Source organism: Bufo gargarizans, chromosome 2 (genome assembly GCF_014858855.1).
Source record: "Bufo gargarizans isolate SCDJY-AF-19 chromosome 2, ASM1485885v1, whole genome shotgun sequence".
Lineage (NCBI taxonomy): Eukaryota > Metazoa > Chordata > Amphibia > Anura > Bufonidae > Bufo > Bufo gargarizans.
The window spans coordinates 647,591,714-647,617,475 of record NC_058081.1 but is presented as its reverse complement, the minus strand read 5'-3'; the positions used below and the strand labels follow the sequence as shown (position 1 = coordinate 647,617,475).

The window sequence follows — 25,762 nt, the reverse complement described above, 5'->3', positions numbered from 1 at the left end:
AACGGCCGTTTCGCACCTTAGCCCTTCCTCAGGCCTCTTTTGAAGAAAGGGAAAGGAAGCAGTGCCATCCCTTCTGTGTTCTGGAACTTTTTTATTGACTTGAATGGTTCATGTCCTATCTTTTGCAGTGTAGAGGCACAGATCAGAAGCCCACGGAATAACTTGGAAGCCCTTCCGTGGGCTTTCAGGTCCATGACTCTGCAGTGCAAAAGATAGGATATGTCCTTTTGCGGATCATGGACCCATTGAATTTAATGGGTCCGCACCATAGCAGGGGGTTCACATGGCCACTGTTTGAACACTTAGGCCTCATGCACACGGCCGTTGTTTTGGTCCGCATCCGAGCCGCAGTTTTGGCGGCTCGGATGCGGACCCATTCACTTCAATGGGGCCGCAAAAGATGCGGACAGCACTCTGTGTGCTGTCCGCATCCGTTGCTCCGTTCCGTGGTCCGCAAAAAAAATATAACCTGTCCTATTCTTGTCTGCGCTTTGCGGACAAGAATAGGCAGTTATATTAAAGGTTGTCCGTGCCGTTCTGCAAATTGCGGAACGCACACGGACGCCATCTGTGTTTTGCGGAGCACAAAACACACAACGGTCTTAGGCTCATATGCACCATCCGTTTTTAAAACTGATAGCTCATGGATAGTGATGAGCGAACTTCTGTTTTAAGTTCGGCGTCTAAAGTTCGGCTTCCGGTTAGCGGAGAATCCCGATATGGATTCCGAATACCGTTGTGGTCCGTGGTAGCGGAATCAATAATGGCCGATTATTGATTCCGCTACCACGGACCACAACGGAAGTCGGAATCCATATCGGGATCCATATCGGGATTCTCCGCTAACCCGAACCCGAACTTTAGACGCCGAACTTAAAACAGAAGTTCGCTCATCACTGCTCATGGACCCATATCGTTCAGAGGGCCATTCCCACATTAATTTTTCACGGATTAGAATAGCCCTTTCTGATTAATGGGAGTGAGAAAAGAAAGGGATTGCCCACAGGAGCTATCCATTAAGGATCCATTAATTCAGGCATCCTCAAACGGTGGCCCTCCAGCTGTTGTAAAACTACACTCCCACAATGCCCTGCTGTAGGCTATTCGGGCATGCTGGGAGTTGTAGTTTTGCGACAGCAGTTTGAGGATGCCTGCATTAATTGCTAGCTGAAAATCAGATACGTCCTAGCGTTCCTGTGCATGAGGCCTAACTGTGAGGGCCTCAGGATATCCGCTTGAGGACCGAATTGTAATGGAATTTTCGCTGAAAAGTTTTCTGCCCTTTCTAGAATTTTTGGAATTCAATTTCTATTTACCGCAAAGCGTTTGGCTGTCGATTACCAGGAAAATATTCAGATTCCACCCTTTTGTTAGGTATTAGCTTGCACGTGCTGGAGAAGAGTGCGGCACATGTATTGCAGTCACAGTTGTGAGTGACAGATGACCACTTCCTGCACAGGTTTCCATGGCACTTTAGCAAAAAAAGGATCCTTTGTAAATTCAAATTCTGGGGTCGTCAAGGAAACGGATAGTACCGTGTGCAGCCCTGTTTTGCACACAGTCTGCTGCAGCCACCTCGCTCCACAATGCTGGGTTTCAGATTTCACCTCAACAGCTCAATCTGTTCAGTGTCAAAGAACACATAACAACCTGGCTAATCCTTAACGTAGTAACTATGTGCGGTGCTGCGGGGAAATCCCGCCGCTCACATCCTGGAAGCGCGTCTCATTGTTACAGATATGGAGCTCAGTATAGAATTTACTCCCTGAGATTTCTTTAGTTATTGATCCGTATTGAAGAATACGGCTGCGCTGTAACTGGTGATAAACGTGTGCAGCATTTCACATATCAGTGAGACCTTCTCTAAGGGCTCATTCACCCGGGCGGTCCGCAATACACGGGCACTGGCCGTGTGAACTCCATGCTGCGCTGCGGACCCATTGATACTTTAAAAGATAGGACATGTCCTATGTTTTGCGGTGCAGAGGCACAGACCCAAAAGCCCACGGAAGGGCTTCTAAGTGTTTCCGTGAGCTTCCGATCCGTGCCTCCTATCTTTTGCTGTATCTTGCGGATCGTGGATCCAATCAAGTCCGCATTCGCAGCACAGAGTTCACACGGCCAGTGCCCGTGTATTGCGGACCCGCTGTTTGCAGCGGTAACGTTCTACGTTATCTGAGTAAGGGCTCATGCACACGAGCATATTTTTTTTCCGTGTCTGTTCCCTTTTTTTGGGCAGCGCATATGCAGAACCATTTACTTTAATGGGTCCGTAAAAAAAACAGAAACCCCACGTGCATTCTGTTTCTGTATGTCCACATAGCCCTTCTGCAAAAAAAATAGAACATGTCCTATTCTTTCCCGTTTGTGGACAAGGATAGGCATTGTTACAATGGATCGGCAAAAAAAATGGACACGAACGTCATCCATATATTTTGCGGATCCATGTTTTGCAGACCGCAAAATATACACGGTCGTGTGCATGAGCCCTTAATCTTGGCACCTCCCTATGTATCATTGCTGGAGAAAGTCCTATTGACCTGGACTGGAGTCTTTATCTATCTATCTATCTATCTATCTATCTATCTATCTATCTATCTATCTCTCTCTATATATATATCATCTATCTATCATCTATCTATCATCTATCTATCATCTATCTATCTATCTATATATCATCTATCTATCTATCTATCTCTCTCTCTATATATATCATCTATCTATCATCTATCTATCTATCTATCATCTATCTCTGTTTACTATCTATCTTATCTACTTATTTATTTAATGCACTTCTATAGCACTACTATATTCAGCGCTTTACAGACATTAGCAGCCAACTGTCCCCAATGGGGCTCACAATCTAAGGTATCTATCTATCTATCTATCTATCTATCCAATCTCTCTCTGTCTATCTCTCTATTATCAATCTCTTTGTCTAGATTTCTATTATTGATTAATCTATCTAATCTATTACCTATCTGCCTCATATCTATTATATCTATCTGTCTACTATCTATCTATCTATCTATCTATCTCACCGTGCCCTCTTCCACCTACTCTTGGTGCTTCTGCATTTACCAGAATGACCTGTGAATTCCAAAGCTTTGTAGCTCAGCTGCTTCATCTGCAACCTTTACAGCTACTCTGCTGATTTAGATGTAGTAGGGCTGAATTTGTCAATGTAATAAATCCAAAAAGGAAAAAAAATAAAAATCTAAAAATGGGAATTTATATCTAAGTATTGTGGATTCTCAGCAGCAGTGTGCATGTAAGGCACTTGTTAGTATGCAGCATGCATGTGGACATATTATTACAGCCAGTCTCCCTGGAGCAGGGCTTTGAGTGTATTGTATATGTGTTCTGCATCTGTTTGAGGATTAGATGGGTCTCTTAATGCAGAATTGTCTCATTGGAATCATGGTGGCTGCAAATAGCATCTGTGCACTTGTTACGTTACATCCCAGATCACTTCTAATGTGTCAGTATAAGCATAAATTGGGAGAGAATACAAAGACACACAAATACAGTATCCTGATAGGTGGTGGATTATCAGACAGCTCGGATTATTGGAAGGTCATAGATAGTATCCATGAAGAATGCCTGAAACAAAATGCTATAGTATTCCAGGGGTAGCAAACCTCTGGCACTCCAGCTGTTGTGAAACTACAACTCCCAGCATGCATACTTACTCTGCTCTTCTCCGAACTCCCATATAAATGAATGGAGCATGTGGGGAATTGTAGTTTCACCGCAGCTGGAGTGCCGAAGGTTGCCGATCCCTGGAGTATTCCCTGCATTTCAGATAATCTGACAGTTGTATTAGAATTTCCAGACTATAATTTTATATTTCTATTTGGAGATACATCCAATTACTGACATATTTACCATTGTTATATAAGGTGTAGATATTCTGGAGTGCTGTAACCTGATCCCTTACAGGCTACCATATTACAGAATCTGTCCATCATACAGTGCCATATGGAGGCTCCATACAGAAAGACCCGGGTTGCCCATGCATGTGGAACTGTTGGAAAAATGCATGCTGCCCAATATGAGACATCACTGCATAGATTTTATCTGCAGTGTGTGAACCCCACCTGATACATTACACAGAGGGCACTCTCTCATACAGCTAAGCACTGGGACCATTGATCCAAATTCCTGAATGCCTCTGAACCATGATGAGAACACTGGATGAACCATGCTATCCTAACGTCCACATTTTTCTTATTACAGGAATCATCCCCTTTGGCGCCAGTGTATAAATGGCAATTCCCTTAGGCCTCATGCACACGGCCGTGCCGTTTTTTGCGGTCCGCAAACCGCGTATCCGCAAAAACGAAAGACCCCCGTGTTGCCTTATGCAATTTGCGGAACGGAACGGGTGTCGGCAATATAAATGCCTATTCTTGTCCGCAAAGCGCGGCCAAGAATAGGACATGTTATATTTTTTTAATGGGGCCGCGGAACGGAGCCATGGATGCGGACAGCACACGGAGAGCTGTCCGCATCTTTTGCGGCCCCATTAAAGTTAATGGGTCCACATCCGAGCCGCCGAAACGACGTTTCGGATGCAGACCCAAACAACGGTCGTGTGCATTAGCCTTATAGTATCTGAAACCTGCCTTTCTGGTGATGTATGAAAGTGCTTGAGTAATAAGGTGCCGAGCAGCACATCATTTTACAACACGTTGTGCTAATCCTCAGGAGTCAGCACCGTAAGCAGAATGTCCTGTTTGGTATCAGGATGAGTACAGTGAAGTTCCTCCCAGTCTTGCAGGAGTAAAGGAGGCAATCCCTTTAAGTACATCATATTATGGAATTGCTGTACATGCAGTTTACCAATATATTCTGCAGTCCTGACCCTTTTGATGGGCAGACGTTTGTACCTGGGTGACGGTATTACCATATTGCCAGGGTGCGGTCTCATAAAAGTGTGCACCACAAAGTGTCTTCTCTGTGTGTGGGTGACACGTATATTTAAAAATAATTGGCTTTGTGACTCACACTGTTATGAGCAAGATAACACACGTTCTCTGGCATGCAAGTGCAAATAGTAGGCTTAAAGTGATGCTGCAGCCACTTAGTCATTATATTAAGGGATTGCATAACCACAACCCTTATAAAGTTTTGCATAGAAATTCTACCGAACAGAGGCCCGATGGTCTCATGCGTTTTTTCATCCATTTCGAGATGGATGATGAAAAAGGAGCACTTCTTAGAACTGCATTAATTGCTTCTAAGGCCTCATGCACACGACCGTGAAAACTCAGATCCGACAGTATATTCTAACACAGAGGCGTTCCCATGGTGATGGGGATGCTTCAGGTTAGAATATACTAAAAGAACTGTGTACATGACTGCCCCCTGCTGCCTGGCAGGTGCTGTCAGGCAGCAGGGGGCAGACCCCCCCCTCCCCCCCTGTATTTAACTCATTGGTGGCCAGTGCGGCCAAGTTAAAATATACCATTGGATTGGAGAAAACTGTGATCTGATTGTATAAAAGGGACTCCTGACATCCTTTACATTGAAAGTCAATGGGGGACGGATCCGTTTGCAATTGCACCATATTGCGTCAACGTCAAACGGCCCCATTGACTTGCATTGTAATTCAGGACGGATCCGTTTGGCTCCGCACGGCCAGGCGGACACCAAAACGACTTTCATGTCCGTGGATCCTCCAAAAATCAAGGAAGACCCACGGACGAAAAAACGGTCATGGATCACGGACCTACGGACCCCGTTTTTGCGGACCTTAAAAAAAAAACGGTCGTGTGCATGAGGCCTTACACTAACAGTGCATATAGTGTTAATGCAAAATATCCTGCTGTTTGGTGCAAAGTTCTAGGTGTCACCTTGGTAACAGACTACAAACAACACTTGTGTGTAGTCTGATTTTGCAGTCGTGTTAGGACGTTTTGGTTTTCGTTTGTGAGATCCGTTTCAGGGCTCTCACAAGCGGTCCAAAACGGATTCGTTTTGCCCTAATGCATTCTGAATGGATAAGGATCCACTCAGAATGCATCAGTTTGGCTCAGTTCGCCTTCGTTCCACCTCCATTCCGCTTTGGAGGTGGACACCAAAACGCTGCTTGCAGCTGTTTTGGTGTCCATCTGACAAAACGCGTTTCGGGGTGTGCAAACCCCTTCATCAGGAGCAGGTACATAAAAACAGTGTGCATATATTAAAATATTAACAACAATCTTTACCTGGTGGCCCTTTTAAATAAGGCTGTAGAACCGCCAGAAATCTATGGGATGCGTCTTGTGGGGCCGGGGCTATACAAGTGGGACGCTGAAAAGCAATACGCCCCTTGGTGAGCGCACTCACTGCCTGAGGAGATGGATAATGGAACGCAGGCCTGCTCCTGATGAAGGGGTTTGCACACCCCGAAACGCGTTGAGCCCTGTGTCCACAATAAAGAAGCCTAAGTCTTCATCAATAATACTGAAGTGAAGCCTTCCTTCCTTACTGGGCAACCGTCAGCATTTGACCAGCGAATCCCTTAGCTGCGGATCCAAGGGGGTCAATCGCTTGGTTTATCAATACCCATACGTTTGGGTCACCTTTTTCATGGTTGTAACCTCACAGCACTAAACTGCCAGCAAACATTCTCTAGATCACCCTGATGGCCTACTTGTTTCTTTCCTTAAACATTTTGGGATTTGGTGCTTCTTATGAGGGTTATCCTTTGACTAGTCTTTTTTGGTCCACTGATTCTCAGTGGACCACTATAGACCCTTTTAGTCACCACTACTCACTTTTTATCCTACACTCTGATCCCTTTCAGCGTAGCTACCCTTCTAGCTGCCTTCCCTTATTGCACCCCACCATTTCACTCTCATTCTCCCCTTTTTTTCCCTACCCTCCATCCGCTGGTGCCTCCAGTTTTATCCTGTCTCTTGGAGTTTATCTTCCACTAGATTAGATTAACCCTTGTTTTTTTTCCTTTTCTTTATACATACAACATACAAAAATCTTAGTGCACATGCACTGGCCTATTAAGATTCGGAGAGCACAAGCTCCCTATAGGCAGATAAGGCATAGCTTTCTTTAGTTTTTGGGAAAAAGAGCTAATTACCTTTATCCTAGAGAAATATTGCGTGTCCTATAAAGACCTGTATGCCTATGAGGCACTCTCCCCAAGGAGAAATAGTACCCACCGAAGCCATGACAGTGACTGGCAATAGATGATGGACAGCCAGTCATTCCAACCTAAACTGATCGCTTCCAGTATCAGAGCTGGTCACACGTCCTAATTCCAGTCACTGATTATCACTAGATGCAAACAAAAAATAAAATAAAGCCCTGGTATGTAAATGCCAGTAGTGGCTGGAGACCTGTAAGCCTGGCGTGGGCATCTATTGTGTCAGGAAATTGCCTTCAGTTTACATTTACAACTACTGTTCTAATGCTAATTCTCATTTCATTCATTCCTGACCTTGGGCTAGAAGAATACTGTAGGGGGATAATGGAAACGCGTTTCCCACTTCACTGACTTTCCACATCACAATGAGATGAGGGTAGATCAACACTTGTCTTTATTTTTCTACTTGCCATTGAAAGTCATATGAGCACTGTAATCCAGCGGAAAAGTCACTCAAGAGGCAGCTCTAGTGGTCGTATTGTTTAGGTTTTTGGTAAAGATTATATAAAATTGAATGTTCAGATCTGCCAAGAAATGACATTGCTTAGGGTCTGTGAACTAAGAACCCCACAAGTCATTAGAATATAAGCCCTATAGCCTTATGTCTAAAGCAATGCCCTGACCAAGACGGAATGGCTTGCTGCTTCCTCCAGACCTCCTCCAAGTGTTTCACATAATCCAGATGTTCAGGCAACAGATTTGTCGGACTGCATTGGAACTGTGCAACCGAATATGGTACAGTGCAAAACCCCATTCACACACACAGAAAAAAAATCCGCACAAAATGTTAGCCATGCTGAGGATTTTCCATTCATGATATTCCTGGTTCTGCCACAGATTTCTTCTGCGGATTCTAAAGGATGAAATGCAGGGCACAATCCACTTGTGACACATCATTCTACACAAAATTCCAGCTCGTATGGACAATATCCTAATCATTGAATGACTGGTGCCAGGATCTGCTTTCTGTATAGCAGTGCAGAATATCTTTGTTCTATATGAATTATGACAATATAATAATGACAGTTTTTGTGTTCTGCTCCAGAGCATTTGCCTTGGGAGCTCTAGGTTATGTTTTAGTGACATCTAGTGGTAAGGTGGAGAACCTGCTCACGGAGAAAATAATATGATATAATCAGTGAAAATCCTTGGACGGTTAATATCACAAGACAAAAAAGTTTTATTAAAGCACAATATAAATAAAAGTTGGGCTAGACCCTAAAAGAGGGGCCAAGCATAAAGATACAGGGTTAATATCCATAGACAGAGGGTTCCATATAAGAAGCAGTATTCTGTGAGGATACCAGGTCTCTCTGTAATGTACACTATGGATCTTGGTACATTACTAGTCACTAGTATGGCCGGACACGCTGCACGCCCACCGCACTTTCCTCAAGTAGCCTATCTGTTCTTTCTTACCGCTTTTCTTTTCTCCTGATGAAGTTCCGCAATAAGGGACACATGAAATGCGTTGAGTAGGATTTGGTACATGTAGTCTAGTTTCTGTATTGATTCCCTCATGTACAATCCTGGTCCTGGCAGGAATTATTTCCCTGGCATACAGAATAGGACTTTGCACTTGGTGGTTCATGTGTATACAAAGTATCGATGCTACACTTTTTGATACTTTGTAACTAGCCAGTGCCTCAGATAATTGACACTTTGACACTGCTTAAAGGGAACCTGTCACTGGGATTTTGGGTATAGAGCTGAGGACATGGGTTGCTAGATGGCCGCTAGCACATCCGCAATACCCAGTCCCCATAGCCCCATAAAACTTTTTTGTTTTGTGTTATTAACCGTCCAAGGATTTACACTGATTATAAGGTGGAGAACCTAGCTTAAGTTCATCTTGTTCTGAAATTTTTAAAGGGGTTATTAGTCATATAATGAAAAATATACAATTTTCCTATTCACTTCCTTGATCAGGGCATCACTTTTCAAGATCTCTGACATTTACCAGTAACCTTTATTGTTAACTTCTGGGGCATAAAAAGTTTGGTCTTTTTGACGTAATAATATACCATGTGGCTTGTTTTTTGTGTGAATTCAGACATTTGTTGTTAAATTAGTAGCAATGGCATCTCTCACTAGACAGCACACTTCACTAGGAACTGTGTAATACTTTACTTCTCCTGTGGGGGCACTGCTTGGTAATTATACACTCACTGCTGAGGCTCCAAACTGTTCACAGCTGATCCCAGGGGGGATAACAGTTGAGCTTTGATGGACCCATCTACCATACAGTGAGTTATCTCTTTAAATTCACAGGATTATCTACTTCAAACTTTAAAGGGCATCTGTCGGCAGATTTGTACCTATGACACTGACTGACCTGTTACATGTGCACTTGGCAGCTTAAGGCATCTGTGTTGGTCCCATGTTCATATGTGCCCGCATTGCTGAGAAAAATTATGTTTTAATATATGCAAATGAGGCTCTAGGAGCAACGGGGGTGTTGCCATTACACCTACAGGCTCTGCTCTCTCTGCAACTGCCGCGCCCTCTGCACTTTCATTGACAGGGCGAGACCGTGTAAACGTGCTCCTAGAGGCTCATTTGCATATATTAAAACATCATTTTTCTCAGCAATGCAGACGCATATGAACATGGGACCAACACAGATGCCTTCAGCTGCCAAACGTACACGGAACAGGTCAGCCAGTGTCATAGGTACAAAACTGCTGACAGATGCCCTTTAATTTAATGCAGCGCAGAATTATCCCCAAGTCATTAGCAGAAGCTGTAAAGTATATAATGTAACTTGTTAACACTTGTTTACTCACTAATTGCTGTGTGATTTACAGTTCAGCTCATTACGTTTTCATTGATTCTTAATTGAATACTTTACATCACAGTCACACTCGCTGCTAGCATAGTATTCGGCGAACGGTCCACGTTGTCGCGCTCTCTGTTTTGTCTGTCTATATCTGTAAAGCACGTGGACAGGGGGAGACACACCTTATGGGTTCTTTGCTTGGCTGAGGCATGTAAATTGTCTGCAGCTACAAGACATTCTACTGTACAGTACCTTACATATGATCTCTGGTAGGTAGGAGACATATTCATTGGAACACAGTCTCATGGTTGTAGTGCACTCGTGAGGGGATGGAATTGGTGAGAGCACAGCACGCAGCTCACGGGTGCACTTACTGTCATTGCACCCTTTCAGTATATTGGAGCCTGCCTTTTGTCTTTTCTGAGCAGGTCACGGGACTGGTATTTCTCTACTGCTCTCCTGGCAGAGCACAGCACACTTCCATTTTTGGTGCAATGGCACCATCTAGTGGCTGGTCTGCAGTGATGCCTTAGGTCTACTTACGGTATTTATTTCAAGGGAGCGTGTCACCAACTTTTATTATTATGAGGTGCAGTGTGAATATGAAGTTTTATGCTGCCAGGTTCTGCTCCTGCAAATGCACTGTAGGCAGATCTGCACTGTGACATGCTCTCTGCTTTTTGGCTGCTTTAAAGTCCCTCTCCCTGCTCTAAGTGACAGCTGTAGCATCCAACCAGAAGACCACTACAGTTATCAGAGCAGAGGGAAGTGGCTGTGAAGAAGCTCAATATAGAGAGCACGTTACAGTGAACACTTTAAGGAGCAGAACCTGGCATAGTCTAACTATACATGGTAATAAAAGCTCCACAAAAGGTATGTGGTCATACCTAGTGCTGTCAGCAGTTTAGCAAGGTCGCTGACAGACTTCCTTTAAGGTGGGCCCTACCATATACATATATATATATATATATATATATATATAAAACTATCTAGTCCACAAATGCCACAGTACAACCAGTTAAGTCAAAGATAGTGAAGTTTATTCAACCAGCGCAATGTTTCAGCTCACTTACTGGGGCTTTTATCAAGTCTATGCAATTCAGGTTGACCCTGATAAATGTTCAATTATGGTCAACCCATATTTTCACAAAGCCATTTGGCCACTAAAACCCTTTTTACATTTATCACTCAGCTTACCCTTCCCTACTTTTATTTATTCCCCCCAAAACTCTAAGGGCTCATTCACACAACCGTAAGGGATCCGTTCCCGTATTCCAGACCACAAACAGCGGGTCTGCAATATACGGGCATTGGCCGTGTGTACTCTGTGCTGCAGATGCGGACCCATTAAGTTGAATAGGTTTGCGATCCGTAAAATATGGCAAAAGATAGGACATGACTCTGAAGTGCTTCCGTGGGCTTTCGGGTAGGTGCTTGCACACTGCAAAAGATAGGACATGCTGTATTTTGTGGATTTAAGTCAATGGGTCCACACCGCAATACGGGATTCACATGGCCAGTGCACTATTTGTGGTCCGCAGCACGGGGACGGTGACTATATGGACAAGTGAATGAGTGCTAAAGCTAATAATTAAAAGACCTTGTCAATGCTACTGCTTTGTTTTGCTAGCACATCTATCAGCTTGGGATGTGGTTGGTGCACACAGCCTATCTCTATGACCCTGCCAGATACTGTGGGGTCCTAATACTTGTGATTCTGTGTAACAAGCTTGCAGCTAGTGACAGATTAAGGTCTCATGCACACAAACTGCAAATTGTGGTCTGCAATCCACAGGCCCGGTCCATGTGCACACCGTTTGCTGATGCGGACTCATTGACTTGAATGGGTCCGCGATCCGCAATAGACGGTCGGCACCGCAAAAAAATAGGACATATCCTATATTTTTGTAGTGCTGAGACACAGACCGAAATCCCACAGAAGAGCTCTGTAGTGCTTTCATGGGCTTGCAATCTGTGCCTCCGCACTGCTCTGTATCTTGCGCTTTGCAGACCCATTCAAGTCAATGGGTCCGCATCCGTGATACGGAGTGCATACGGTCTGCAATATTGGCACAACTCTTAGACACTGCCCTCCATCATGTTTCGCCAGAGCCCTTGCGTCTTCAGGGGTTTAGGGCAAAGAACAGTATAACACGCCGTACATCTGAGCTTTTAGAACCTAGGTTTGATATAAGTTCCACCCTCCACCACCTACCAACCACATCCCAAGCTGATAGATGTGCTAGCAAAACAAAGCAGAAGCAGTGTGGTAGATGGGCATACATCATTTTTATATTTCCTAAGTACCTCATATTCATTTCTATAGTGAATATAGCATTAGATCATATATTCAGTGTTTGCAAACTTATGGTGCATTGAGTTTGGTTTTCTATTTCCAGCTATGGTGATGCACACCTGCTTCAATTGCTGGGATATGCTGACCAATAGAGTGCTTTATATGTAGATATCTATCTGTCTGGTCAAAAAACGGTACTGTTGTAGCATTCCATGTTTAAACCTTTCCCTGCTGAGATTGAGCTTTAAAACCAGGCATGGATCTCTTTCTGTTACACAGTCTGAGTTATCACAAGAGAAAGCAGCTCCCCTCTACAGCCAGCCGAGATGGGCAATGGGGGACATGCCAAGAGGCTGCAGGAGGAAAGAAGAGACACAGATCCTTCTCTTTCCATGTCTAACTGTACATGTCCCCCAGGGGGGCAGGGGGAATCTAGACCTCTGTGCATGTTATTAACTCCATTCAACCATCAATCAGAGAGCATACTTGCACTCTGATTATCACATATGGGGGTCTTTTCATGCCAGAAAAGGAGGACCGTTTGTGACCGCTATGACCCTGACAGTTGCCAGCATCCAGATCCCAGCACCAAATAAGTTGCACCAAACATACCACAAACGCACAAATGTCAATAAAGTTTACATACAGTTTATTTGAAAAGTCTTTAGATCCTTTAATTTTTCCACATTTTGTTACATCTGTAGGCCTTGTACTACAATAAAAAAAGAAAAAAAATCACATTTCCCTCATCAGTATGCACTCAGTACCCCATAATGTTAAAGTGAAAACAGAATTGTAGACATTTTTGCAAATATTTTAAAAATTAAAAACTAAAATTTTGCAGGGCCCTAAGTATTTGCTATAACACTTGAAGTTTAGCTCCCTATTTGGACACAGCCCTGTCTGTATAAGGTCTCATAGCTGACAATGCAAATCAGAGTAAAAACTAAGCCATGATTAGGAAAGAACTCCTTGTTCAGCTCAGTAGAATTAAAGGTTCCCAAGAGCACAGTGGGCTCCATCATTCTTAAATGGAAGTTTGGCCACCCACTAAACCAAGTAATCGGGGAGATGAGCCTTGATATGATAGGTGACCAAGAAACCAATGGTCACACTGGCTAATCCTGTGTGCAGATGGGAGAAACTTCCAGAAGGTCAACCATCACTGCAGCACTTCACCAATCTGGGCTTTATGGCAGGGTGGGCAGAATGAAGCTTCTCCTTAGTAAGACACATAAAGCCTGCCTAAAGTTTGCAAAAAAACATCTGAAGGACTCTCTATTCCTATGAAACCAAGATTGAAGTTTTTGGCCTCAATTCTAAGCATCATGTCTAGAGGAAACCAGACACTTCTTATCACATGCCCAATACCATCCCTACAGTGAAGCATGGTGGTGGCAGTATCATGCTGGGTGGGGTTCTGTGGCTGGGACAGGGAGACTGGTGAGGGCTGAGGGAAAGCTGAATGGAGCTACATATATATATATATTCTTAATAAAAACCTGAACCAGAGTACTCTGAATCTCTGACTGGGCCGCAGTGGCATGGCCAGGGTGTTTGGCACCTGGGGCAGGTCATTTCTCTGGCACCCCCCCCCCCCCCAATACTTGACCACATACCTCTTACATCCAGGGAGATCTCCTGTCATGTAGACCTTCTCTTTCCTCTTCTCCTCCGTTAGACCGCCATGAGAAATTCTTTCAGCCGCATCGTCTCTGCAGAGTTTGTAACACAGACACGTTAGATTTCAAAATTTTTCCATCAACCTCCCCATCCTGGTGTCCCCACAGTGTCATCCTGCTGCCACCCCCAATACTGTACCCGTTGTGCTTTCCAATGCCCCAGGTAATGAAAAAATAGTGACCCTAATAGACATAATTGGGGTAATTTATCAAACTGGTGTAAAGTAGAACTGGATTTCCAAAAGAGCTGTCAAATATGAAAGGTGGAATCTGATTGGCTGCTATGGGCAACTAAGCCAGTTCTACTTTACACCAGTTTGATAAATTACCCCAAATGTTCCTATACTGTCCACAGCAGTTATAATGTCCCCTAGAGTGCCCCCAGTAATAATAACACCCTATATTGTGCTCCAGGTAATAATCCCTGTATAGTGTCCCCAGAAATAATAGAATGGCCCCTACAGTGCCTCCCCAATAGAAAGGCCCCCATGCTGCCCCCCACACTGCCCCCACACAGTAGTGTCCCCCACACTGCCCCCACACAGTAGTGTCTCCCACACTGCCTCCATACAGTAGTGTCCCCCATGCTGCCCCCCACACAGTAGTGTCCCCCACGCTGCCCCCCACACAGTAGTGTCCCCCACGCTGCCCCCCACACAGTAGTGTCCCCCATGCTGCCCCCCACACAGTAGTGTCCCCCACGCTGCCCCCCACACAGTAGTGTCCCCCACACTGCCCCCACACAGTAGTGTCCCCCACACTGCCCCCCACACAGTAGTGTCCCCCACATTGCCCTATAGTAATTTCCCTCAACATAGTAATCCCTACCATAATAATTTGCCCCCCACTGTGCCACACAGTATCCCACCATATCCCCCCCCCCCACGTCCTCCTGTGTGCACCCCCCTCATGTCCCCCAAAGTTGGCACAATTTTTATTTATTTTTTGCCCCCACACAGTATTCCACCATATTCCCCCCCCCCCCCCACACATGGCATCCCCGTGAGAGTCAGCACCCGGGGCGGACCCCCCCCCCCCCCCCCCCCCGGCACGCCACTGCTGGGCCGAAAGGTTCACTTTCTAACAAGACAGTGACCCTAAGTACACAGCCAAGACAACAGGAGTGGCTTTGAGACAACTCTTTGAATGGCCTTGAGTTGCCCAGGGACCTAACTTAAACCTCGTTGAACATCTCTGGAGATATCTTAAAATAACTGTCCACTGACATTCCCTCTCCAGCCTTTCAGAGCTTGAGAGGATCTTCAGAGAAGAATTGCATAAAATCCCCAAATCCAGGTTTTCAAACAATTTGGCATCATACCCAAGAAGACTGGAGGCTGTAATCATTGCCAAAGGTGCTTCAACTGTCCTGGGTAAAGGGTCTGAATACTTATGTCAGTTCAATATTTTAGTTTTTCCTTTTCAATAAATTAGTTAAGATTTTGATCAGTCTGTTTTTACTTTCTTTTTATGGGGTACGGAGTGCAGAAAAACTTGATTTTATTATTTCTTTTTTTTTTTTTAACCACCTGGTCACAACATGTTTCTGCAATGCAACTTCAGGGTGGACCCTAACATCAGACTATGATCTGTCTCTGCACTTTTTTTTTGGATAGGCTGCCTTACTTACATCCTGCCATACTTGCATCCTCTGCAGGATGTGGATATTTTCTTTCATGCAGGTGATCAGTCTGGTCCTCAAGTGTGTCCAGGCACCCTGCTACTTTAAACTCCTCGATATGTGGCAATGGAGACTGGTCCTTTTCAGATGGCAATTCTCCAAAGAACTTCTTGTATAAGGAATCTGCTAGACTACGCATTTTAGTTGGAAATTAGATTTTTTTTTTGAATTCTTGCTAATAATCACCCTTTGCTGCAGAGATGCATGAAGATGGTAGTGTGCATTAATTGTTAGGTTATATTTTTATATACTGTATATTTTGTACTCTCAAATTAAGATTTTGATAACATAAAAGCTGTAGTGTACAGTATAGATTTTTAACATATGTAGATGATGGCCAAATATTACATGTACCTTCTGTTCCAGTGTTTGTAAGAGCACAAGCTCTTGTTGATGTATATGCTTGTGGTATATATGAGAGTTGCATACCTCAGTATATTACATTTACATTGTTTTTATGTGAAAAACGTCTGCTTGGTAGTGTTTTTTAGGGGGAAATGTTTTTATGCATTTTTAAAATAAATCCTGTTTGTGACAAAGCTACACAAAGGTGGACATGGTTGTCAACAGTCCATCAAGGCAACTGCAATTGTCAAGTTGTCGGCTGTCAGGAAATATATTAGTTTTGGGGGCACACGTTTCAAGGACTGTAATGTAATCCAGCACCAGTTTTAAAACGTAAGACAGGTTCCGAGCTGTCTTACATTTAGACCATTTTCTACGGCACAGAAAATGATGAATAAGACGGGACTGCCGGCCGTCCCCTTCTCCGCCCAAGCCACAACCACAATATTAGACCTGGCATGAGTAGGGAAAAGTCACAGACAGCGGCTCAACTAAATGTTGCTCTGCAATCTGCGCTTTAAATACGCCTAATTTAGGTATATTTCAGATTAGTACATGACCCCGTTATGTAAAGTTAGGACTAAGTGGTTTGTACAAACTCTGCACATGTTTATTTTTAAGACGCATGGTTCATATAACTTCCTGCTTGGGTTACCAACTAATTTCAGCTTTCATGCAATTTCTATGAATATTTACACTTTCACGCAAAGTTGTATGAAGGTATCTGTGAGGATAAAGTGCTGAGTGGCATTTTGACAATGTGCCTGGTGTCTTCTTTAAAATATATATACAGTGGGATGCGAAAGTTTGGGCAACCTTGCTAATCGTCATGATTTTCCTGTATAAATCGTTGGTTGTTACGATAAAAAATGTCAGTTAAATATATCATATAGGAGACGCACACAGTGATATTTGAGAAGTGAAATGAAGTTTATTGGATTTACAGAAAGAGTGCTATAATTGTTTAAACAAAATTAGGCAGGTGCATAAATTTGGGCACCACAAAAAAGAAATGAAATCAATATTTAGTAGATCCTCCTTTTGCAGAAATTACAGACGCTAAACGCTTCCTGTAGATTCCAATGAGAGTCTGGATTCTGGTTGAAGGTATTTTGGACCATTCCCCTTTACAAAACATCTTTAGTTCATTCAGGTTTGATGGCTTCCGAGCATGGACAGCTCTTTTTAAGTCACACCACAGATTTTCAATTACCAGTATATTCAGGTCTGAGGACTGAGATGGCCATTCCAGAACGTTGTACTTGTTCCTCTGCATAAATGCCTTAGTGGATTTTGAGCAGTGTTTAGGGTCGTTGTCTTGTTGAAAGATCCAGCCCCGGCGCAGCTTCAGCTTTGTCACTGATTCCTGGACATTGGTCTCCAGAATCTGCTGATACTGAGTGGAATCCATGCGTCCCTCAACTTTGACAAGATTCCCAGACCCTGCACTGGTCACAGAGCCCCACAGCATGATGGAACCACCACCATATGTTACTGTAGGTAGCAGGTGTTTTTCTTGGAATGCTGTGTTCTTTTTCCTCCATACATAACGCCCCTTGTTATGGCCAAATAACTCCATTTTAGGTACATCAGTCCACAGCACCTTATTCCAAAATGAAGCTGGCTTGTCCAAATGTGCTTTAGCCCACCTCAAGTGGCACTTTTTGTGCTGTGGGCGGAGAAAAGGCTCCTCTGCATCCCTCTCGAATACAGCATCTCCTTGTGTAAAGTGCACCGAATGGTTGAACGATGCACAGTGACTCCATCTGCAGCAAGATGATGTTGTAGGTCTTTGGTGCTGGTCTGTGGGTTGACTCTGACATTTCTCACCATTCGTCGCTTCTGTCTATCCGAGATTTCTCTTGGTCTGCCACTTCGAGCCTTAACTTGAACTGAGCCTGTGGTCTTCCATTTCCTCAATATGTTCCTAACTGTGGAAACAGACGGCTGAAATCTCTGAGACAGCTTTCTGTATCCTTCCCCTAAACCATGATGGTGAAAAATCATTGTCTTCAGGTCATTTGAGAGTTGTTTTGAGACCCCCATGTTGCTACTCTTCAGAGAAAATTAAAAGAGGAGGGAAACTTACAATTGACCCCCTTAAATACTCTTTCTCATAATTGGATTCACCTGTGTATGTAGGTCAGGGGTCACCGAGCTTACCAAGACAATTTGAGTTCCAATAATTAGTTCTAAAGGTTTTGGAATCAATAAAATGACAACAGTGCCCAAATTTATGCACCTGCCTAATTGTGTTTAAACAATTATAGCACACTTTCTGTAAATCCAATAAACGTCATTTCACTTCTCAGATATCACTGTGTGTGTCTCCTATATGATATATTTAACTGACATTTATTATCGTAACAACCAATGATTTATACAGGAAAATCATGACGATTAGCAAGGTTGCCCAAACTTTCGCATCCCACTGTATATATATCAGTATGGGGGGGTTAGTATGTTTTTTTTATTATTTTTTATTTTGTCATTCAAATTTTATTTATGTGTCAAAACAGCAAAAATTGTCCTGACTAGCACAGATGCAAATTGTCCAAACACCCCTTATAGCGAAAGGGTTGATGCAATGATTCAACCAATAACCAAATCTATCAGTGAGGCTACACTCCCACATTAATAAATATACCCGATCTTCTTGAATAAAAATGTCACTGAACATGGCCCACATTAACTGGATCGGATACTATAAAACTCTGATAGATATCTTAGATGGGGGTAGGAGTGCTCCATCGCCCCGCGGGGCCGCCGCACCAGACCAGACTAGATGGGATCGCTAAAAAAAAAAAAAAAAAAAAAAAAAAAAAAAAAAAAAAAAACCAATAACCAAATCAATTATCAGGGATGAGAATTTGTAGGCACAATAATTGGCCAAACAGATGACGCGGTTGTGTGGCGTTTCATTCCCAGTAATTGACTGAAACATTGGTCGGTATAAAATAAGCTTTAGGCAAAAAACTCAAGGAATACATAATGATCAATTGTCTTTTTAATTAATAAAATGGGTGGTGCAGGCACGGACAATAGGTCATGATGTGTTCATTGTGTTTTAGGAAATAGGCATTGCTGTTGTTAAAGAGTCTTTAAACCCTTTTGCTATAAGTGTCGTACATGTACGGCGCTGGAGCGATGGGTAAACATGGCGCCCGCTCACACATGCAGCGGGTGCCGTGGCCGACGAGTCTCCACTGTTTCAAATAGCACAGACCGGTGGCTAATAACTGAGACCAGCAATAAAGCCGATCGCGGTCATTAAAGCCTTTAGATGCTGTGATAAAGTGTGATCATGGCATCTAAAATCTAAAAAATACCTGGAAGCATGCGCTTCCTGGCTTCTTACCGGCTTCCCTGCGGCCAATGAGGATGCCGGTTACTGATTTCAATACGCTGGGTCTCTCTTAAGAGACCCAAGGTATTGGAGCTGCAATACTTATGTTGGCCAGCATTTGGCAGGCCAGCATGAGAAATGAGCAATTCAGCTATTATGCTTCTCTCTACAGGTCAGTTTTTCCGCAAAGGGAATGCCGTAGGGACAAAACCCATAAAATGGTGGAGGAATTGCATTTTGTTTCCAATTCCACCCTATTTGGAATTTTTGTTCCCTCCTCCCAGTACATTGTATGCCATATTAAATGATGGCATTAGAAAGTACAACTTGTCACGCAAAAAACAAGCCCTCATATGGATACGTGAACATAAAAATAAAAAAAGTTATGGCTCTAGGAAGATGGGGGGGGGGGGGGGGAGGAAAAGCAAAAACGAAAAAACCTTCGGTATCTAAGGGGTTAATATACTACTTGTACAATGCTTTTCAAGCGGTCTGATTAATAGGGCAGAGTGGCAGCATGGAGGAAGTCTAATTCCCTGTAGCAAGTTACCTAGGGCTGTCAGATGAATTCTGTCAATGGGGAGAGCAAGGTAGCCATCAATACATTCAGAAAGCAGGAGGTTCACAAATGATCCATGACACCACATAAGGATGATTTCTTTGTTGTTTCAGGGGGAATTACGCAGTGCTGGAGGGAGTCCTATTGAAGTGTTTGACTTTGTGAATAATAAGAAAACACTGTATCCAGCGAAGATTGTAGGATTCATGCCTATGCATCTGAGCGCACATGGCGGTGCCGACTACTACCTCATCAACAGTTTTATTTCTGCAGTCGCTGTAAGTATTTTCAGTCACCTATAGTTGAGGCAGTCACTAGCTGATACTAGATACAGTTCATAGTTATTTTTTAGCTTATACATATAAAATACTGTATATAACCAGTAGGAAATATTGCTTTAAATTCAATTTTTTTTTATACTTTACTTACATGCCCATTGTACCAGAATAAGACTATGACTGGTAAGGTACCTCCAATAAGACGGTCCCACCTGGGCATAGCATTGCACTCGCTGTGGAGTGTGGTGCATATCTTCTGGTCATTCAAAAACAACATAAGTCCTATAAGGACTAGTCTCACTCCCTACAAGTACCTTGTGATAGCCCTATGGCTTACTTTATACTACACTCACCCTTGTGCAACCTCATCTCTACAGCTACTAGTACAGAACTGGTAGTACAGAAGTACAAAACTTGTGCTCCATTTTTTTTCAGTTGGCCAGACCCCAAATCCCTTTAACCAATTACAGAGCTAGTGATTGATAAGGCATTTATAAAGGCGACCTACTGCCATTTTGAGATGTTATTGCAGATTAATCAACGGTTGTATGTCCAGATTTTATGCTTTTCTTTACCTTAATGGCATTTTCCAGGACTAGAATATTGATAACCTGTCTTCGAGGTAGGTCATAATATCAAATTAGTCAGAGTCCAACTCCCGGCACCCCCGCCGATCAGCTGTTTGAAGAAGCCACTAAGGCCTCTTCCTAACCCATTGATGTTATGTTCATTGGTCACATGGTCTATGGTACAGTGAATTGGCTTAGGCTGCAATACCGAGCACAGCCACTGTACAATGTATGGCGCTGTGCATGGTATGCTTTGAGGAGTGCTGCGGTGTCTTCAAACAGCTAACCAGTGAGGGCACCAGGAGTCAGACCATCTGATATAGATGACCCATCCTGGTATTGTTGTTGTGCCTTTTCATAGGTAAATGCATTAATATCCAATTATTCTAGTCAAGATGGATGTTCATTGCCTCTAAGAGCCATGCTCGATTATAGTTACAATTTTGTATATCTTGAGTAGGCCAAAGTAGGGTCGTACAAAGGTTTCTGCTTTTAAGTGTTATTCTTCTCATGAAACCAGTCTGAGAAGAGGCCTCCTTGTCTACTTATAAATTTATGACGGGAGATAAAGATAAGCTCTATGCAGCTGGTGATAATTACCTATACAATTAGGTATTTATTAATGAAGCAAAATATATAATATTCATGTATTCATTTAATGAGCCTTAGTCCTTAGCATAAAACAACCAGTAGGACATATATATATATATATATATATATATATATATATATATAAAACTTTATATTATATTGTTATATGTTATGAAGACAAAGTGTATCCTGTATATTATATATATATATATTTCTCATTAGGAGAATATTCGTCTCTAAAAGAGTGTCTGTAAAGATGTGTGTTTTGTAACAATTACATCACATCTTTGGTTTGACAGGAGGTACTGATATCATTGTTAGAAAACAAGACCATTCATATCATTATGGTCCATAGATCAACAGTGTGAGAAACATTCAGAGAGACGCCTAGAGGTCTGTCTCTAATTGCTACAAGTGTCAGAATTAATCCCTATAGCTTTGAATTAAAGCTTCTAAGGTCAAATGTACAGAATACATTTTATTCAGACTTACATAAGTTAACCCTTTATACTATGATGCAAATAGCTTACACAGCAGTGCCACCTAGGTATGAATAGGTGACATTACAACAATAGCAAAAGTGCATTCTGGGTAAGGTTATGATGTCATATTTCTTATCAATAGTCACGCCCATCCAACAATGATTGGAAAGTTCCAAACTAGGAAGGTGTGTCTAACTGATAAGTTTGTTATTATAAACCATACACGGGGGGGAGAAAAACTCACAAAGGAGAAACACACTAGAAGAAAAAAAGGAAAGACAAAGTGGATCTCTCTAGAGGGGTCTATTAAGATGAAAGCCATGGTGAGATGCACTATGATGGACCACCCAGCTTTCCTAGGAGCAGAAGTGAGATTTCTACTAGGACTTGGTAAGAGACACAGAGAATGATATTTCATTTTATTAAGACTAATTTGATAGTGTGGGTGAAATTATACCAACTAGATTGACAAATAAATAAATTAATTGATCATCTCCATATTGAGATGTAGTCGTAGGATATTGTGAGACTTCATTATACCTGCAGAAGAATCTAGACTCCTAATCTAGCAAAGCATTAAATGCTTGCTTTTATATATATATATATATATATATATATATATATATATATAGAACATTCTTCGCCAAGCTAAATGGGAAAGACTTATTTCAAGTCCTTCTCATTTAAGATATAGTCTAGCAAAGATCCTAGATCCCTGTTATTTGTCTTAATAGTCTTACCAAAGTAATATGTGTGAAAATAGTCCAGGATGGGGCGGAGGGATACAGTTATCTCTTCTAAGTCATATCCTTGAATGGATTTGCCCATTCTGGAAGTCATGTGATGTGTAGTTGGTTAGAAGGGGGCGGAATGTATTTAGCATTCCATATTGATGTCTAGGATTAGACATGCCCATCTTGATATCATGAGGTTTCCTCTGAACAGGAGTAATGTATATAACTTATGTTCCTATTTTGATATCCTAACCTAATAATAGCTTTGTTATAATGTGACAAGTTATTTCCACTCACATGTATTGTTAAGCTTGTAATGCTTTATATTAATGCTAGATATATATTTATTTGCATGTATCATTGTGTTTATTTACTTATAAATGTCTATAACCTTGTAACCAATAAATCTGCATATTTTTATTAATACCTGTGTATTATAGTATAATGTAGGACTACATTTTTGTCATTAACGTCATCGGACTCAGATGTGAATTGTATCGATTAGTTTATCTACAATTTACCAGCTCATGATTTTAAGAATTTATGACAAATTTAATAAAAACATTTTTTATGTTAATTATTTTTATGACCATAATAATAATTCTTAATTGAATTATTACCGGCCGACATTGTACACCCAAAAAACCTTTAATGATACCTCGGTAGGTAGTGTGATTATCTAGCTAACAAAATTATCTATAAAGTTTGAATTGTCCTGACAAAGATCGAAAGACTACACTTTTTGTCTTACTATTTACTTCCTTACCATCCAGCAGCCTGTAGCCTGCAGGCTCTTTGTAAATGTTCAGAAACCAGAGTCATCAAAAGATCAGTCTAGTTTAATGCACAGTAGATAGGTGCAGCTGCAGTTTCTATCTGTGTCGATGAGACTGCATGCTGTAAGAGGAGAAGGGTGGAGGAGCCAAAATAGGAGGACCTCTGATTGGATCAGAGCAGACAGCATTAGGTCACACCTGGAAGAGTCTGCCCACTCAAAAAGCATGGAGATGGAAACTATGTATGAGTTAATCTGTATTCTCATCATGAAAAGTGATTGTATAGTGCTAGGATGTACATCACTTTATGATCATGAGGGTCCGACCTCTGGGAGCCCCACTAATCCTGATGATGAAGGAGCCTCAGTGGTAAACCTGCACTAAAGCCCCTTCACAGTCTTTCCATGCAACCTTGGCCCCATTCATTTGAATACAGCTATGCTACACAACCAGGTGACCAGAAGCACTGTGAAGGGGTGCAGTGCTGAATTATTGTTGTGACCCCTTCATTCTCAGGATCCGGGGGGGAGTCCCAGAGGTCCCCCACTGATTATAATGTGATAGTGATATGCCATCACTTTATGAGATGGAAAAACCCCTTTGATGTTGTACATACAGAGGGATGAAAAAAGGCCCAAAAACAGGTTAGACCCCTTTTCATAGAATCTGAGGCAAAATTCTATATTACACAAAATAATGAGAGTTCTGTCATGCCTACACAATTACAAAAATTATAAGCAAATAAAAAATATTGTTAGTAAAATCTGATCTGTGATTACTCCCAACAGGATAACGATCCCTCTCTGATTTTGAGTGGGCCAGATGATACCCTTCGAAGTCACTTGTTGGTGTTTCAGGCTGAAAAATCGAGGAGAGAGAACTGTGTGGTGCACATAGACAAGGATGGACAATGAGCAATGAAGATTATCAAATCTTGTCAAATGGCCTTGATTTTACTGCAAAATTATATTATAAATGAGTAACAATAGAATATTGCCAATTAATAATAAGATGCCTTAAATCAATTCTCATGGTTGGCTGGTATATATGACCATCAGGGGAGCAATGTGTGCACAGTGTGGGCAGGCGGTCATGTTTTCAAAGATTATTTAAATGGTTGACCAGGATTAGAAAAAAAAGGACCTGCTTTTTCCCCCAGAAGAACCTCTACTCTTGGCCATGGTATCACAGTTCAGCCTACTAGATTCCAGACATACAGTACTATTTGTGTACATCTTCGTCTTCTGATAGCTTTCGACATATGCATTTGTAGTACTACCATACTTAATTATTTTAACGCTTCTTTCCCAGGTTAAACCACTTACACAATCTTTAGATCTAGTTTCAATAGAGAGGCCAGATGAGAATAGGAAGCTAGGGCTGTGGCACAGGTTTGTCCCTTCCTTTGAATGTATGTATCTAGAAGAATGTTTTATGCTTTGTAATTGCAATAAATATATATTGTATATACTGTATGTATTTAAACACTGATTTTAAGCACTGTTAGCATAAGATAAATGCATTAAATGTATGTCACTGCCTTCAAAATGTATGTTTTTTTATTTATTTTATTACATTTAGATATTTGTGATTTTCACTTTTACAGACTACAACCCCTATAACTTTTTTGTACTTATATGTATGGAGCTGTGTGAGGGCTCATTTTTGCATGGCGATCTGGAATTTCATTGATACCATTTTGGTGTGTGTATGACTTTTTGATCACTTGTTCTTTAATTTTCTGTGGGTAGAGAAGCGACCATTTCATTTTGGGGAAAGGGGGGTGATTAGAATTTTTTTTTTTTTTTTTAGACATTTTCTTTTTACTTTTTTTTACCCATAGAGAACTATAACAAGCAATCATCCGATTGTATTTTACTATGTTACTATGAAGTCCTGTCATAGGGAGAGGCTGCATATGAACTAATGTGCGGCACTGCATCCAGCTCCTCCAGTCCTCCCCAGGGGAACACACCTGGGAGCACGCGATGATAGGTTAAAAGTCCGCGATCGGCATTACTGCCAGACGTGGACATTAGTCCCGGGTGTTTGCTGTTTAAAACATGCGCTGGTCGGGAAGGGTTTAATATTGTATTTCGGAGTATTTCCCACAAATATTGACAGGTCCTAGTGATTCTCTTTGTCAATATTGGTGACTTGGGGTTTTGCTGGAGTAAGCAAGGCAATCTACAAATACTGTGTTTTGTCTGTCCAGGATTGTTAAGTTGTCCAGGGTTCAGTAGTATGATGAAGACATTATGCAGCAAGTGTGGACACACTGGGGAGAATTTATCATAAGGAGAATATTTGAAGTTAGTTTTGCATCAGTCTGTGTTGGAGTTCTTTAGGGCTGCAACGGTTAATCAACTTTATCGATAATATTCGATAACGGGATTTGTTGCCGACGAATCCCGTTATAGAATAATCACCGATTTGTTGCTATGCGGGCGGCCGGTTTACTTTAAATCAGCGCATCTTTATTTTACCTTACAAT

General features: G+C 42.1%; 1 protein-coding gene across 1 annotated transcript in view; it reads left to right on the top strand.

The window, feature by feature from the left end:
• The window catches only part of LOC122926900, an 81,636-nt gene extending 56,897 nt beyond the window's left edge, over positions 1-24,739 (top strand). The window contains exons 8-9 of the mRNA XM_044278419.1: positions 19,952-20,116; positions 24,057-24,739. Coding sequence (XP_044134354.1) covers positions 19,952-20,116; positions 24,057-24,182 — 291 coding nt within the window. The 3' untranslated portion in view covers positions 24,183-24,739. The remainder of the gene's footprint in view (positions 1-19,951; positions 20,117-24,056) is intronic.
• The last annotated feature ends 1,023 nt before the right edge of the window (positions 24,740-25,762 follow it).